Source organism: Thunnus thynnus, chromosome 3 (genome assembly GCF_963924715.1).
Source record: "Thunnus thynnus chromosome 3, fThuThy2.1, whole genome shotgun sequence".
Lineage (NCBI taxonomy): Eukaryota > Metazoa > Chordata > Actinopteri > Scombriformes > Scombridae > Thunnus > Thunnus thynnus.
This window is the reverse complement of record NC_089519.1, coordinates 29,691,950-29,710,116: the sequence shown is the minus strand read 5'-3', so window position 1 is coordinate 29,710,116 and position 18,167 is coordinate 29,691,950. Positions and strand designations below refer to the sequence as shown.

At 36.7% G+C, this 18,167-nt stretch overlaps 1 protein-coding gene across 1 annotated transcript in view; it reads right to left on the bottom strand.

Moving 5' to 3' along the window:
• Positions 1–18,167, bottom strand: part of LOC137180073 (uncharacterized) — a 43,329-nt gene that overhangs the window by 24,141 nt on the left and 1,021 nt on the right. Inside the window, exons 2-24 of the mRNA XM_067585270.1 lie at positions 14,849–14,946; positions 13,101–13,119; positions 12,892–12,928; positions 9,637–9,759; positions 8,571–8,770; positions 8,377–8,480; positions 8,159–8,271; positions 7,803–8,027; positions 7,120–7,194; positions 6,774–7,015; positions 6,043–6,127; positions 5,736–5,879; positions 4,170–4,372; positions 3,962–4,071; positions 2,823–2,938; positions 2,543–2,716; positions 2,406–2,437; positions 1,501–1,598; positions 1,278–1,300; positions 1,142–1,163; positions 996–1,023; positions 832–910; positions 38–184 (exon numbers count right to left, since the gene is read on the bottom strand). Of these exons, the coding sequence (XP_067441371.1) occupies positions 38–184; positions 832–910; positions 996–1,023; positions 1,142–1,163; positions 1,278–1,300; positions 1,501–1,598; positions 2,406–2,437; positions 2,543–2,716; positions 2,823–2,938; positions 3,962–4,071; positions 4,170–4,372; positions 5,736–5,879; positions 6,043–6,127; positions 6,774–7,015; positions 7,120–7,194; positions 7,803–8,027; positions 8,159–8,271; positions 8,377–8,480; positions 8,571–8,770; positions 9,637–9,759; positions 12,892–12,928; positions 13,101–13,119; positions 14,849–14,900 (2,451 nt within the window). The 5' untranslated portion in view covers positions 14,901–14,946. The remainder of the gene's footprint in view (positions 1–37; positions 185–831; positions 911–995; positions 1,024–1,141; positions 1,164–1,277; positions 1,301–1,500; positions 1,599–2,405; positions 2,438–2,542; positions 2,717–2,822; positions 2,939–3,961; positions 4,072–4,169; positions 4,373–5,735; positions 5,880–6,042; positions 6,128–6,773; positions 7,016–7,119; positions 7,195–7,802; positions 8,028–8,158; positions 8,272–8,376; positions 8,481–8,570; positions 8,771–9,636; positions 9,760–12,891; positions 12,929–13,100; positions 13,120–14,848; positions 14,947–18,167) is intronic.

Below are 18,167 nucleotides of genomic sequence, written 5' to 3'. Positions count from 1 at the left end.
AACTGGAGTTGTACGTATTTAGCATGAAGCCACTGACCATGTTAGCCAGGATGTCCAGAGCTGGATCCAAGACAGACGAGAGCTTAGTGAGCAGCATCTTCCACAACACGCTGGAGTGGCTGCTGCTTCCAGGCAGATTACACTTCAAGAGAGACGCCAGCTGATGGGCGGTGAAGTTCTCCAGCTGGATGTCAGATAGGTCATACGTCATTAACTTAGAGACATCATGTTGCATAGAAACTATTGCCAGAGTACATCCTAAACTGTTTTTGTTTTCCATTTCCAATCTGACTTTGACTCAGTTTAGAGCTGCAACTAACGATTATTTTCCTTATCGATTAATCTGCTGATTATTTTCTCAATTAATCAACTCATTGTTCGGTCTATAAAACATCTGAAAACAGCATCATAGCTTCCTAAAGTCCAAGGTGATGCCTTCAAAATGTCTGATTTGTTAAACAAGCAATTCAAAGATATTCAATTTACTATGACATAAGACTAAGAAAACCAGCAAATCCTCACAAATTAGGAAGCTGGAACAGTGTGTTAAACAGTTAAAATAGTTGCAGATCATTTTTTTGTCAGTCGACTAATTAATTAAGCAACGAATCATTGCAGCTCTAAGTTAGTTAGTTAGAAATGTTATTGTCCACGTTGTAGAAAACTCTGGCTTCATCACATAGCATTCAAAACAATACAGGATGATCGACAATATAGTGATGATGATGATGAGGACAATTAGTAGGGGAAAGGTATCAACAAATAAGATGATTTAAAATACGTAAATACAGTAAAAATAAAAATTAAGTACGATAAAGTTTAGATAGTCACCTGTGCACAAGCATATTTCTCCAAGGTAAAGTTGCAGGGAAAGTCCATCGATGCATTCAAGTGCGCGTGTAGGTCAGAGCTGTGAGTACGTGTTAAACACATGTTAGTACAGCAACTGGAGCAACATGGACCATTTTGGATTCAATTCATAACAAATTAGATACCTGTCGATTTCTCTGCAGATGTTAGTACCTGTCAAATAGTACAGAATAAAAACATGTCAGATAATTATCACCTCTACAAGCACTTAGACTCATGTAATGAGCAATAAAATGAGACTTTAAACTGACAACCATGAAGTAGCTCTTACCATTGAACTGGGTCACTGGGCACTGGAAACGACAGGTTTAATAAATTTAATGAAAAACACATAAACAGAGCTACAGAATACAGTTTTTTATAGTTTCAATGTTTGAGTATAAGTTGAGCAGACAAAGAAATCTCACCGTGATGTTTTCTGGCAAACACTCTGTCCAAATGGAAAAACAGAAACAAATATTCAGTCAACTGCAACGTGCACATGATAACACTCACAATGTTTGTGTAAAAAATGTGATTCAAAAAATAAAAATAAGACTTTATCTTTGCTCCCAAGCCAAAGGTTGAGTTGTATATATCAAGAAATGGCATACTTTTGTGGGTATGTGTGAGTGTGAGAGAGAGACAGACCCTCTGGTGCAACATAGATCAGGTGTTCTACGCCGGCCCAGATGATTGGTTCCACGTCCGCAGGCACAGATGGTATGGCCCCGTACAGTCGTTCAAAACTGACAAAACAAATGACAAATAAAACCCCCATGTAACTAGAATTCAGAGAGTTTATCCTACAGAATCTGCTGAATTTGGTATTAAATATACTGAAGAAAGCTGGTCAAAACTGCCTTGTCTCACAATGTTTAACATATTTTTAAGAAATTTAAATACAATGAAAACAAATCACTTGTTCTTCAGTTTCCACAAAATTTCATTTAAATCCTGCTTTCTAACAAACAAATAGATTAACAAATATTGATTTGGGCAGTACGGTTGTTACCCAAGTTTGATAAACCTGATATTTGTTTTATGCAAACCTTTTCTGTCATTCAAGCCCAAAAAAAATAAATATTGGATTTTATTCAGGTTTGCATCAATGTGTAAACAGTAATTTCTGTCTATTTATTTTATACATAAAGTTTCTCAATGAAATTTTACAGAAAATTAACCATATTGGGCTATATTTGATATTGTGATTTAAAAAAAAAAATACATGTACTGTAAGATTTTAAGACAACCCTTATGTACAGTACATGTTGCTTTGCTGTCTGACTTATTAATCTAAATCTTGACAGCCTTGTTGGCATGAAAACACTCTTGTTTTTTCCTAAATAAATCACAATCATAGACATTTTTATTGCATTTCAATGCAGAAAATTGGCTCGTCAATTAATAATTATTCAGTTCTGGCGATTATTGCAATGCAATAAAGGAATTAGTGATGTTTTTACTGGTTCTTGTGTTTGACAACTCAAAATATCACAGAATCTGACTGAAATTAATCATCAACTGAAGCAGTAAGTTCATCTGGAAGTACTCACATTTGTTTGTAGACATTGCAGGGTGGGTTGACCTAAGAAATCAAATATTATACAATTGGTCATCCAGGACAGTTAAAAAAATGCTACACTACACTATTAAGTTATCGTAATCATCTGGTCATGGTCAAAGCAGTTACCTCTTCTGCGAGCTGCACCAGGTAGTACAGGACCTTCGCAAACAAGTCTTCATGGGACTCAATCAGGAAGTCAAACACTCGGTCGATAACAACGTCTTTCTCTGGAGGAGTCGGAAGAGGCAACAGCAGCATCTCTGCTATCTGTTTCGGAGACAGGAGTGGAAGAACGTCCAGCTGGAAAGGAGAGAAAGGAGAAGAGATTATTATAATAAAATCAAGGCTTCGGTTAATTTGGTTTTAGATGAAGCATTTCAGCATGTTCAGGTTTTTTCAGACTTACTCCAGAGAAGTTTGGATTGAGCCTGTAGAAGTCTGTGACGGAGGCGAACCTTGAGAAGAAACCAAAGTTCTTCTGCAGCCATTCTGCGCTATTATTGGTTGAGACACACTGCGGGTCTGAAACACATGTACGAAAAATGTATGTACATTATATTTTCTTCATGATAAAGAGAAAGCAAAACATATAATCAGAATAAGACAAGTCCTTTATAGTGTATTTTGCCTCAAATATGCTATAAGTGATTCGTTAAATCCTTTGGTTATGTGCCAGAATGTAATGTGAACATTTTTATGTAGTTATAGTCAGAGGTGGAAAATTACATTACATTTACTCGAGTCTGTACTTAAGTACAATTTTGAGGTACTTGTATTTTACTTGAGTATTTCTATTTTATGCTACTTTATACTTCCACTCCACTACATCTCAGAGGAAAATATTGTACTTTCTACTCCACTACATTTATTTGACAACTTTGGTTATTTTTCAGATGAAGGTTTGACACAATGGATAATATAACAAGCTTTTAAAATATACCCCATCGTTACAGATGAAACCAGTGGTTTACAACCTTTTTGGCTTTTGACATCTTACAAAAAGCAGTGTGTAGTCAGGGTCACATTTCACATGTCTATGAGTTGTTAACAGCTCCACCAAATAGTGATTTTTCCCTCTAAACTTCTCACATGGTTTCATTTCAATAAATGTTCAAATGATCTAATAGTTCACCAAAAATTAAAGATTAGGGAAAAAGTCCAAAAACTGAAAACAGATTTGTGTATCAGAACCCTTTGGAGGGGCCCGACCCCTAGACTGGGAACCAGTGGACTAAACTAGCTAACTGTATGTAAAGTAGTTCAAACTAGCTCCACCTCCAGCAGCACCACTACTATGCCTACCACTACTTTTACTGCAATACTTTAACTACATCAAGCTGATAATACATATGTACTTTTACTTAAGTAGGATTTTGCTGTATTGGTATTTTTACTTAAGTAAAGTATCTGAGTACTTCTTCCACCACTGGTTGTAGAATAGTTTCATATTTGTGATTATTCTAAATAAAAAAGACACAATTATTTAATGTTTTTTGCTTCTTTTTACCTCCATACAGCTGCTACGCCTGCTCTCAGTTTACTCACCTGAGGTGTTGTGATGCAGCAGGAAGGGAAAGATGAAGTGCTTGTAGATGTTATGACTGTACTTCGGGTCAGAATACAGGACATCCATGTGTTTGCTGAGTGCTTCAACGCTGCACATATACAAGAACAAAAAAAGAAACCATATTAACGACACTATACCATGTGTATGTAAATAAAAAACCTAAAAACCTTAAAACTGTGAACTCACATGGTTTGGAAGACGGGGCAGGAGAAGTTCTTGGTACTGAGGCAGGAGAGGAGCTCATTGGGAATGTCAGGCAGGAGGGGCATCAGCTTCAGCTTGAACCAGAGCTTGATGAAGTTTGGGTCTTCCAGGTGGCTCTGGGTCAGAGACGGAGAGTCCGGCTCGCCAAAGATCTCCTGAAAGTTGGACGCCACCTCCTTGAAATTCTGCAGGAAAGGAAAATAAGGAAGCAAACAAGCACATGAGGCAGGTTGTGGAGTTAATAGAATAAAGTAGTTGAGTGTAGAAGCCGTTTTCAGTTATATGTATATAATAATGTTATTTGTGCGCTTCCTTGTTTTGGGTAATTAGGAGTTGTACTTAAGGAGTTAAGGGTTAATCAGCAAGAAGGACAGAGAGAGAGGCATACAGTTTTTGACTGTGCTTTCTGCACCATGCCCCGGCCTTTGTTTATATTTAATTATTTTGTGTTTGTGCATTTTCTAGAACAGTTTGGCCTATTTCATGTACAAGGCTACAGTGGACAACACTGAAGATCAGCAAGTGATGAGCTGAAACAATCTACATAATAAACACATAAATCTCACAACAGCAACCTCTCAGTGCCTTTTACTGTAAGTATAGCGAATAGTCACTACAAAGGTTAGTTTATTATTATTATACTGCACTACATTGACTTTACAGATGTTTAATGTTGTTGTTGATTGATGACTCAGACTTGAATGGAGCACAGCTGAGGTTGCTGTTGGCGGGCCTGACAAAGCAAAGAGACTACTTGTATAAAGATGGATTCTGCAACACAATCTTTCCCAAACAGAGTTGTTACGCTACTTTCAGGATGTCGTTATGATGGAACTGTCCATATTTCCTTACAACATAAAGAACATATTCTTTCATAGCTTAGTGATTGTCAGAAATGATAAGCATGTCTCCTGCTCAGAGCACTTCATGTGTCTTTAACCATGTAAAAAAAAAATAGCCAGGATAGTGCAGTTCACACTGAGCCAAGAAGGGCTCCTTAGCAACACGGCAAGAAAAACTGCTGACTCATGTTAATAAAGTTTACAGTAATACATCATATGCTGAAGCTTCCAGACACCAGCTGAGCTAACTGCAGGTACCTATTTTTCTATTTTTACCTATTTTCATTTGGCCTCATGTTCTGTTTAACACAATTTATTTTTGAGATATATGACTGTAAAGAAAAAGCCAGCCTTCATTCAGAAGTGGTCTCTCGTTCAAGTAGGCAACAAATATTTGTACCTTCAAGGACCTATGATTTGCATAAAGACTTCTGATTTTGCACTTTTTACTAAAGGATTTTATTACATAAAGTTTCATGATTAATATAAACATGCATGTGACATAGGCTAGTAGTAGTAGGCAAGTAGTCCATGCAATAGAAAGGATTAAAATAAAAAAATTAAGAATTGGGGTGATCTAATATATACCTATAGATAGATAGATAGATAGATAGATAGATAGATAGATAGATAGATAGATAGATAGATAGTTAGATAGATAGATAGATAGATAGATAGATGGGTTGATTGAGTGGTTGATGCTCACCGCTGTGGACAGCTCTTTCATCAGCGAGTTCAGAAGTACTGTCAGCTCTTCGAGTAGTCTCATGATCGTTTCCTCGGACATTGTCAGGTTGGAACGAGCAGCACAGTGCAACACATGGGCCACATTTTCCACTGCATCCGTCAACTGGTAGCATGAAAAAAAAGATGGATGAAGCAATTGAAAGAGGAGCAAGAAGACAAGAAGAGATGGATGTGAGTGCAGAGGACCAGGCCGAGGTTCACATAAGTTAAAATAAAACTTCAAAACATTCAAACTTGAGTGATTAAGAAAATAAATAAATCCCTACCCCGCAAGGTGACTTATCAAGGGTGATGCTACAGACGTCCTGGATTTCTGAGTTGGTTTGATTGGCCATACCGTGATCCAAATAGCTGCACACAAACAAGACACAAACATATACAAAAGACTTTATAATAATACACCATCTTACAACACAGAAACACACCAGCTGACCTGTGGCTGATTTCTTAAAGCTGCATTTTTGTTTTTTTGTCACTAGGGGGCAGAATCACTCCAAAACAAACCCACCTTTAAATATTTTTGCTTTCTCACAGATAACATGTAAGCTTTTGCTTGTTCACAGATCCATAAGATACTGATAGAGAGCATTCATTTGGAGTGGACCTGATAAATTTAAGTCCAATATTAACTTTCCTGTCAGCTGGATCATTTCCACCCTCTTCACCAGCTAGTCACTAACTTTGTCTGCTGTTTGGTGCTAGGCAGGTGCAGTACATTGGGTTTACTTTATTAGAACTTTTTTTAAAATTGAAAATAGCTACAACAGTACAGCAAAACCAAAATAAAAACCTAAAAGAGACTGAAAAGCTACATAGAGCTACAGAGTTGGATGATAAGCTAATTGCTAGATTGCATTTCAGTAATTGCTGCAACATTATAGCTTTGAATTTGTATTTTGACTATATCACAGCACTAAGTAAAAAAAATAATAGATGTAAACAATAAATAACTATTTAGGGATGAAGAATGCAAAGTAAATCTGTTAGTTTGACTCACAATACTTCGTGGAAGGCGAGTGTGATGTTTTCATGCAGCAGGTCCTCGACATTTGGAAAGAACCTCCGTAACACCGGCATCACGACCTGCTGGTACCAGTCCTCCACATTCGTCACATCAAACTTTGGCTCCTCTGGAATTACAGATGTGTTTTGTGGCTGGTACACGTCTGCCAGCTCAGCCAGAGTCCAGTTGAGCAGAAACTGGGTCAGAGTGGCGCTTCTTATTTCTGACACGTTCCTCTGGAAACACAGATGATCAAGAGTCGTTTCACTTGGCTCGTATACATCTAAATATCAGTTTGTAGTCTGTGTGCGTGTGTGTTTTGGTGTGTGAGTGCTTGTACCTCTTGTGTGAAAGACACAAAGTCATGGACGAAGCTACCAACAGGTCTGAAAGCCATCATGAACCCGTTCACAACCTGTAAGTGTGACAAAAGAGGTGAGGTAGTAAAATCAGATGTCAGCCAACAGTTGTCTATTCACACATCCAGCAGATATGAAGCAACATTAATTTAGAGTTATATTTCTAGTCACATGATGAATCAAATGTTGACTCTCTCTAAGAACGCTCTTTAGCTGCTAAATGATCCAGTATGTTCACCAGCTAGTTGCTAACTTTGTCTGTCTGCCATTTGGTGCTGCACAGGTAAAGTACAGCAGGTTTATCAGAACTTTTTATTGTAAATTGTAAAGTTGTGGTCCTGGTAGCGCCAACTACAAGCCACAACATCCCTGGTTTGAGTCCAGCTGTGGACTTTTGGACACTGATTTCCTGTCATCTCTGTAATGTTGTTTATCTTATAACAGAAAATACTTTTCTGTTTCTGATCTCTTTAAGTCATACATCAGGGCATCTGTGTTATCGCTCACTTATCAGTTGGACATTCAGTACATTCTCTTTTGTTGAGCTAAAGCAAATAAAATAATTTCAAATGAACTGTAAATAAATATCCAACACTTGATAAGTCATTTTTTACCTGTTGCTTAAAAAATTTTGGTATACATCTACAGATTCATGCTACATTACCTCTCTGAGGCCGTCGTGTGGGGACGGTGTTGAGTACAAGCCATAAGTAGGTCTGGAAGGATAGTTAGTTGAGTATCCAGGGCTCACGGTGGGCGGAGGGCGAGTGTCTCCTGTCAACAAACTGTGGAAGACCAGAGTTAAGGTGCCGTTGTCTAAACCTGCGACCTCGGGCCTCAACAGCAGTTCGGCCTTCTGCGCTGGGGACAGCAGATTCAGGACTTCCAACTGTGGTGGAAAAAAAAACATCAAAGGAGAAAAAGAACAAGAGAGAGGAGGAGGAGTAAAGGTCAGATGGGCTGACTGGTGTCTCACAACAGTAAATCATCATCTCAAGATTAAAGCAAAGTCAAACTCACTCCACTGAAGACCATGTTGAGTGTTGAAAAGTCATTCATTCGGGCCATGGCTCTGAAGGCACCAAAATTCTTTATCAGCCAGTCTTCGCTGCTTTCATTTGGATTCACACAGCCTGTACAGAAATACACACACCGATTCAACACGTATACACAAATTAAAAGAGATAATTAATCTTGCATAGATGTTAACAAATCTGAACACTCTATAAAAGCTTTACCAGCTACTCTCTCTCCAGACAGGAAGGGGTACATGAAGAACGTGTAGATCCACTTCTGTCTGACTGGATTCATCTCAGAGAAATGGTGGCTGAGCTCCCTCACCCTGCAAGAGGAGAGAGAGGAGGGTGAGAACGCTGTCAACATGAAGGCCACAGTGACAGAGACACACAGGAAGCCAGACACAGAGACGTACACAGTCTGGTAGGTGGAGCAGCTGAAGTTCTTGGTGCTCAGGCAGGACAGGAAGTGTTTGGTGACAGATCTCAGCAGCGGTTTTATCTTGACCTCCATCCACATCTGGACCAGGGCTTCGTTCTGGAGAGGGTCTGCTCCGGGGTTGAAATCCAGCGCCCCCTGCAGGCTTAGAAGTGGCACTCCCGTCATGCTGGACTTCTGTGGAGGAGAAGGAGGACTGTCAGTGGAAATGTAACTATATAAGTTAACTAAGCTACACTTTTTAAAGGGTAAGTTCACAGTTTTTCAAGTGTGTCTTAAAAACAATAGTCAGGTGCCCAAATGAACATTGAAACAGGTTTTTCTTGCTGTAATCATTCCTCCTGTTCATATGAGTCTTTCATAATGTGCTTACAATATAAGTGATATGGGCCAAAATCCACAGTCACATAATGTGAGGCTTCAGCAGTCAAGAGTTAGTCATATCAATTAAATATCTTCCACAATTACAGTCTTTTAAGTAAAAACCTCCCTCCTTGTGTCTCACTGGACAGTGTTTTCCTGTTCAGCTGCAGTGGAAGGAGCGTAACAAAAGAGGGAAGTTGGCACAAAAAACAGTAACTTGAAAGATGTTGACTTGATTTGACTAATTTGTGCAGCTGAAGCTTCATATTAGCTTCAAATAAACTTTTAAATACATTATTGCATGGAAGGAGGGCTGTTTTGTCACCTATCCCTTACATTGTAAGTGCATTATGAAGGAATCTCTTAATAATCAGTATGAACAGGAGGAATGATTACAACAAGAAAAAGTGTCAATGTTCATTTGGGCACCTGACTGTTGTTTTAAGACAGACTTGAAAAATTGTCAGTAAAAAGCAGCCCAAAACAGCCTTTACACAAGACTCCAGTTCATTGCACTACTAATCCATTTCATCTGGAAAGTCTGACAGTTGCTCCATGAGACAAAAAAACACAAAACAAAGACAGCATTACGAAACCAACTGGTTAGGCTGGAATTTGTTGCAGCATTCCCTCTGTCTATTGAGGAAGATTCCTTTGCTGGCGTTCACTTTTCGACGTACCATGAAGGTGTACACGTCCATCGTCGCCTCAAGCATTCCTTTCAGCCTCCGCATGTGGTCTCTGCCCGTGTCCGCTGATGACAATCCCACACACTGCAGGAAGTGCGAGGTTGGATCTGGCACCTGGGAATGAATGATAAGAGTGTTGATATAGTACAAAAATAAATCCTAATTATGGACAAAACTACAGTGGGTTTTTTTTAAAGAAATGTTGGATTTCCTGTTTGCAGTCATTCACAGACAAAAGAAACTGCATCACAGCTTTTAGATGCTGAGCTGAGGTAATTACATAATGTAATTAGTACATAATGTACAGGGACATCATGTGACATTTAGTAACCGGAGGTTTCCAGGTAGCAAAGGCAGACTATGGTGGAGTGTATTTGGCTATGCATTAGAGGACTGAGGTTTTTATTTAAATTGACAACACAAAATTTACAACGAGGGTCCAGAGAAAATGAGATAAAAGTTATCTGATTCAGCTATATATAAAAACAAAGCTAGTGCTTGAGGGTTTAACTCATATGAGAGTCAGTTTTTCACATATAGATATAGTTTCAGAGTGTCTAAATATACATTAAAATGTTCTAAGGAAGTATAATCACCTTAGTTTACAGTCAGCACAAGAACAAACTCATTTCATATCACAAGAGAAGTTACAAGAGGGAACTGCTTTATTCCACTTAGGAGAAGTGCTTTTGTCCGTTGTGGTTTGTGTTTCGGGTGTAGCTCTCTCGGTGTGATTCATGTGTTGTTTCATATGTTCTGTATATTTTGTTCTATAACATCTGGCCAACTGAAAACTAACCTTTCAATCTAACCCCTGGCATATTTACAGCAATGTTCATTAATGTGTACTCTCTCTGTCAAATAAATGAACAGATAAATAAATACAAAATATAATTAATTTACAAAAATTATACAATTAATTTAGAAAATGTACATACAGCTCAATAAATTAGGACCTGAGAGGCATTAAAGAGAGAATCCTGATCTTTTAAAAACAATCATGAAACATTTCTTATGTAGTGTTTGACTATCTGGCAACATTTCTAAAGGAAGTTTATCTTATTTATTCCCAGCCTCTACATATAGTAAAGTGCACTAAAGACTTAATTAATGTTCTTCAGGTATAATTCATAATTTTGGTAACACTTTCTATGACACCCATATCTATAATGCATTATAAACATACTTATATTGCATAATAATCTGCTTATAGCACTGTATAATTATAGTTATAAACACTCATAAATATTCATAATGATTTATAACAATAATCATAACATATTATAAAGCATTTTATAATGACTTATAAGTTCAAGTATCATAATACTTCATAATTGCTGGTCACTCACTGATTTTTTTTTCATAGTGTATTATAATTCTTATAGTTGTGATACATTATAATCATTTTATAATGCATTATAAACACTATTATATGCATTATAATTATAAGTTACTCTAACTGGTCATTGGGTGCTTTAAGTGAAGTAATGAAATTCCTGAGATAGAGGCAGATATAATACATTACAAGTTGGTTATAAGTCACTATAAGTGGTCATTGTTTGCTTTAAGTCAAGTAAAAAAAAATATCATTAAATCTATGCAAGAACAATACAAAATGTAAAATTAATTTATTTGTTTAACGGGTCATAAAAGACGATGAGTTGAGTGCTCCAATCGGACACAACTTTACATTTACATTTCACTAATGTAATGTTTCCCCTGAAAACTCACACTTAAGACTCAATTGCCTAATATTAGAGATAATAACTGTAACAATTTCCACTTCTACCTGTAGCTGTATATTTTATTTTATGTAAATATTTGATCAACAAAAGTGATTATAATCCATTATAGAATTATAATAATGTATTACAACTATGATAATTATAATACACTATGATCCTTGCAAAAAAATGTCAGTGAGAGACCAACAATTATGAAGTATTATGAAATTTATAAGTCATTATAAAATGCTTTACAATGTGTTATAAAGCAATATGAATATTTATGCGTATAACTACAATGATACAGTGTTATAAGAAGATTATAACACAATATAAGTAAGTTTATAATGCATTATAGACATGGGAGTCATGGAAAGTGTTATCATCATTTTAGTGATGGGAAGGCTTGTCATGTAGCTTTACCTGTTCTGGTACACATTCATACCTGTGGTTTTCCTGCTGTGATGAGTTAAAATATCTATATAATATTTCAGCAAGTGTCTGCACGTCCTCTTTGTTCCTCTGTAAGTTCACACTGTACAAGATGTTGACGCTAAATATGTTGATTGTAAGACTGACATTTTTTTTAAAGCTGACACATACTGTACTATCAGACACCACAAAAACTGTAAAATGATGTGTTCTGAAGGAAAAAATAGTCTCATGGTAACAACACTACAGATAATTATGAAGGTGAAACAAAACCTTTAACAGTCTTAACAACTTTTAACATGAACAGGTTTCACCATGGTGATATTTACTGTGGGCCAGTCTATTTACTGTTTCAGTTATGTTGTCCGTTCCAGTAGATTTCCAGATGTTTTGATAAACTCTGTTCAGGTGCATTTCATCAGACTCAGTGAGATAATTGACACGTGAACAACGTGCAAACTATCCTCGAGCTCGTTGGTATGTGATTTGGTCGGTTTAGTGACTATAGATGTGAATAATTCCAAGAATCCTGAGATGGTGGCTCAGTGGTCATACTGGTGAGGGAGAAGGCCCCAAAATATCATTACCGGTCTTACTGTACTGATTTTGCACACCGTCTCCAGGTTTATGTCTCGCACACCAAATGACACCATTTAATTTTTTTCTGCCTGGTTTTGCCCTTGACCAGAAACCTGTTTAAGAAGAGTCAGACAGCTGCTGCTATTCCTGTGATTTTCTCCACACGGAGCAAATTATAAATTCATATATTCTGCGGTGAAAAAATTACAAATGGTTGAGTTTCTCTGCTCACACACAGAGAGACGACCAGATTCAAAACGTCACCTTTTTGACAGCTGTTGTCTTTTGTTTTTTAGAGAACAATTGAAGAATTTATAGAAAAGATAAAATCAGAGCATGACGTTCGTACCCGTAGCTTTGAACAAGATTTGATTATAATCATAAATCCAGATTCATCAACAAAATCAAAATCAATTCAAAAAGAAAAGACAGAAGCAGAACATACAGCAAAGCTTATTATGTAATTATGTAACAATGCTTTAACGAATAAGTGTGGGACAGCTTCACTCACCTGGCCACAGGTTTCGTTCGTAACGCAGGTTGCATTTCTGTGAATTTCCATCGGTGAAGCAGAAAATATTTAGAGATAAAAGACGACATTATATTTAGAACAAGGTGAAATCTTTACAGAAAGAAAAGAACATTTATGCTCTACTGGCTTTGTAATAAAAATGTATTTTCTCTTTTACCATTGAATTATTTTAAACATCCTGATTTTACCTTTGTGTTCCAGATGATGCTGTGAGGAAAAGACAGAGTTCACTGTTAAAGTTGAGATTTTGGGGAACTCACACTAGTTATATTTTCAACATTTTTATTAATTAAGACATTTTTTAAAATCCACACTTGGATACTGTTGGCGTGTTATATGTCATCAATCTGAAATGTCTGAGTTATCTCATTAAATAATAATTGTTTAGACTTTTAAGGTTCAGCTACTTAACTTACTAGTTAAGTTAAACATTTGAGCTCTTGCAATAGTGATAGAGACAGTAAGATGCATTGATTAGCTGCTGTTGGTGGAGAAAATAGTTTTTCTCCCACATCTTCTTGAATGCATCGTACCATTACAAAGATCGGACACACCTTCCTATTCACTTGAACGAGACTGTGCCAAAACTTTTGACGTGTAGAGAAAAGAAGCCTCTTTGATTCTGAGACAATAACATCAAAACCTGCTGTGTGCCATTAGTCAAAGGCTTATCAGCTGTTAAATGTCATCCTATTCACACTGAAATTATCCCAATGACTGTATTTTACCACATATCAGAGAGAATAAGAATAAACATACTGCTTTCTAAAAAAAAAAATTGGGAAAGTCAAGGTACACATAGTAAATGTTTAAAGGATGATATTGGTGATATTCTAGATTTTAATTATTGTCAATAAATCCTGTGAAAAGACTAAAACCAGCCATGAAATGATCCTATTAACAAATATTATCTGTGTATCCAAGGCTGTGTCTTATTCCTCTGTGCGATCGAGCTCCATTGTTTTCCATAAACTACTAAAAACACATCAGTGAGCCACAAGTATACACTAGATGACATGTTCCTTCTCTGTAGTTTATTACAAGTCATTCCAACATAATCTGTCCTGCTGCAGTAAATACACACTCATGCATCAAATGTGTATACAGTAAATCTGCAGCTGAAAATAGTCTCCAATGTTGCTTCCTAAAAATTACAGTTCCTGGCTGTAAAGAAACTGCATAAATTTGTGTTTTTAAAGATTTATGTCTTCAGTAGGAGTAAAGTTGAGGCTGAGAGACACAGTAGAGAAGTCAGAAAGTATCGAGACATCGACTAACACCTTGCTCATTTTTGTCTTCACATGGGATGCGATATGAAGAATATAAAATAACACCATCTTTATCCTTTAAACAATAAGGCTGCCATAGTTCTCTTATTGTCCATGAGTCAAGTGAAAAGAGCAAAACCAACACTGGGTTTGTCCAGTTCTCTGACTTCTCTACTTCTCTGTCTGTGGCCCAAAATTCGTTCGTTCCTTCTGAAGATGTAAATCTTTAAAAAATAGGTGACAAATATATTGTTTGTTTTTGTTAAAAAAGGGATCAGCAAGTCCCTAAAACAGCTGGGCACTGTAGTTTTTAGTAAACATTACTCAAACAAGAGGAAATTTGTTAGGGACTACTTTCAGTGGCGTATTAACACACATTCAGTGCTCTAGTGAGTATTTATGGCAGCAGGGATATGTTCGTGGGATAGAATTAACATAAACTACAGTATCTATGGTCGTGGTGGTGAATCAGTGCAATGCTGTGCCTCATTTATGTGCTTTTAATAGTTTTTGGACAACAATGGAAGTCTGTGACACCAAGAAATAAGATATACACAGACAATACTTGTCAGTAGGATCGATACATCGTTGGTCTGGGTCTTTTTGTGAGATTTGTAAAAAAACAAAATAGAGAAAATGTAAAGCAAAAGATCATAATATGCTCTTACCAAAGCAGCTTCCCAGCAGGTAAACCAGCAGGAATAGGTAGCTCGACCTCATGATGTGACAAGTCTCATGGGGTGAAAGAGCTTTGTGGTGAAAATCACTGGGGAGGGAATCAGAGAAGGCATGTGACACAGTCAGATACTACACACACAAGTCCTACAAGACTAGCAGGTGGGTTAATAATCTGATTTAAGCGTGTTTAGCCTCATCAAAGTGTGATCAGAGCATGTAAAAAAAATCAGAATCACAGTTTTTATCGTCTTACTTTTGAGGTAAAGTCAAATATGTTGCAACATATTAAAAAAACAAACATCACCAATCATCTCTGTATCAGATCATTATGTACAGCATGAAAAAAATGGACGTTATGTAATTGTTATCACAGTGTCCAGCCAATTTCTGCTCCTACATAAGTACGCCTTTCATCAGTCAGACTATTGTTATACAGAGCTGTCAGTGCTGTTTAATGCTTATGGACTTCATGAAATAAAGCTGTATGAGCCTGTATGGTTGGCGGCTGATAGGAATCAGGGAGTGGTAGTCAGATATCTTACAGTCGGTGGCATGAGTGACCTTTAACATAGCGGTAGAGAAAGATGATGAGACAATAGATGCATCAGTGGAAAGAATGCTGAAACTCTACACCATTCATCTCCAAACAATGAACACAAAGACACTGAGCACATGACCTCGCTCGAAAAATATATCCTGTAAAATGTAACCAAAACAAAGAATATACCTTGTTTACATTGGCACCTATAATAGTCATTGCTAGTGTCTACCGATCAGTCTATTGATCAGTCAATACGATCCAAAAGCAGTGTATTTTTAAGACAAATTACATTACGGAGATATATAAGAGGAGGTCAGGTTCAAAAGTCAAGAACATAACTCATCGAATAACAGCGGGTAAGTGTTAGAAACATTGTGACGCAGTATTCGTCAGATCTCTGTTGTCACATCACACACACACACACAAACACACACAGACAAACTTATTTTTGTCACTTAAGTTGACATTGCATTGTCTTGACTTATTCATTTCAATTTGGAACCACAGTTTTTCGAGTCTAAAACAATAGTCAGGTGCCCAAATGAACATTGAAACAGGTTTTGCTCACTGTAATCATTCTCTCTGTTCATTATGGCCATTAGAAGATTTGCAATTACAAAGTACGTGATGGGGAACAAAATCCATAGTCCTCATTTTGGCAAAAAATGTATTTAAAAGTTTATCTGAAGCTTATATGAGGCTGCAGCCGTCTGAGTTAGTCAAACAAAGTGGATATCAGTCCAAAAAGCATTTTCTCCTTAGACCGCCATTATAAAAGAGACATCAGTAAAAATGTCCACAGGACACCTCGAAATGTAAGTAAGGTCAATTATGACTCTTTTTTAACCTATGAAGGTTTCCTGTTTATAAAACTTTCTGTGATCCTAGAAAAGTGATTTTCCAATATAAAGTTTATTGACCAAGTGGGAACGCACAGGCAGGACCAGCAGGACAAACACTTAATGCACATATGCAGTAGGCCACACAACGCAGAGGCTAGGCGAGCCAGGCGAGCAATTTTCATTTGAGTGAATGGGTGCCATTTTGGAGTCCAGTATCCAGCTCCTATAATACATTGATGTCCAGTGTGACTTGCTTTAACTATAGCTTATTTGCTATAACCACAATCTTTCCCTATCCTTAACAATACTGTGGTTGCAATGTGAAGATACAGGAAGCCAGACTTTAAAAATGTTGGCATAATCCAATGTTCACTCTCCTTTTAGCTCTGTTTTGGTCTCCACCAACTCCTGACGGGAAACATTTGGTCCTTTACTAGATGTTTCACTGGCTAGTGGCTGACTGATATCTGCTGTTTAGCGCTGGTCAGGTAGCGTACAGCAGGTTTATCAGAGCAGCTTCCTCTTGCGACTGGAATCAGTGTTGATGAGAGTTCACGAGCAGAAAACCAAAACATTAAAACACTCAGTGGAGACAAGTTAACTGCTGAGTTGGTGATAATTCTCTGTGGGTTTGTCTCTTCCGGCAAACTCTTTCACATTACACACAGACATTTGAGCCATTGTGAATGTATAAATATTGATCAATGCAGCTTTAAGATTTTAACTATGTGGGGACCAAATAAGAGGTGAGTCCCCACAATGTTATTAAAACAAGATTTGAACACACACTCATAAGTTGCCTCTTAACATTTTAACCTTATTGATTCTTTCCTATATTGCAACATACGTCTTTGTTTTAGAGTAAATAGTTGGTTAAAGTTTAAGTGTTTGTTCAGGATCATTCCTGCCAGAGTCTCAGGTTTAGATAAACACTCCTCCAACTCTTTGTGACTAATACGCTATTTCCAAAGTCGGACCTTAACAGAAGTGGTGTGAAAACATCTGACGATTTTAAAAAAAGGCTGAAAAGGCTTGTTGAATGACGTCACACATATACACATACCAAAAAAAGAAAAAAGAGAGAAAAAAAAGAAAGGTTTTTTATACATATTATGTTTGTAGATGTAAAACATTCAATGGGGGCTGAAAGTAAAAAATATAGTTCAAAATGAAAATTAAACTATAATTTTGAACTATTATAATTATTCATGATGGACTAAAACCTGTAAATCTATTAAACTTAAATTATTGTTATCATGCAAATTCATGTTTGAACTTTGGGATCGAAATGACAAAAACTGACAAAATAATCTAAACTTACTGGCATTTTCTGAACTTTATAGGGTTTTGGTTATTGAAAATCAGGCGCCAGTGGTGTAAAGTAGTACATGTTCTCAAGTAGTTATACTTTACTAGGTGATACCCCAACAGACAACCTAACAGCATTTCAAAAAGAAAAGTTACTAAATACTTCGCAGATTTAAAAAAATTACATGTAGAGTATGATCAGCTTATAAAATACGACGTGTTGTTATAAGGTAAAAACAGTAATAATAATCAAATAATGTAATATATACTATTATATAACACTCTGACAGAAGGTATTTTGCATGAAGGATACTTTTTGATACTTTAATTATACTTCAAGTATTTTTTGAACTTTTTGAACGCTAAATGCAGGACTTTAACATGTAATGCAGTATTTTTATATTTTGGTCTTTCTAGTTTAACTTAAATCAAATGTCTCAATACTTCTTCCTCCACAGTTGTTTCTTTTTCCTTCACAGTCAGGTGCTGAAAATAAACATTGAAAAAGGTTTTTCCTGACATAGTCGTTCCTCCTATTCATACTGACCATTAGAGGATCCCTTCATGATGTATTTACTGTACAATGTACGTTACAATCTTTTTAGTGCCAAAGTTCCT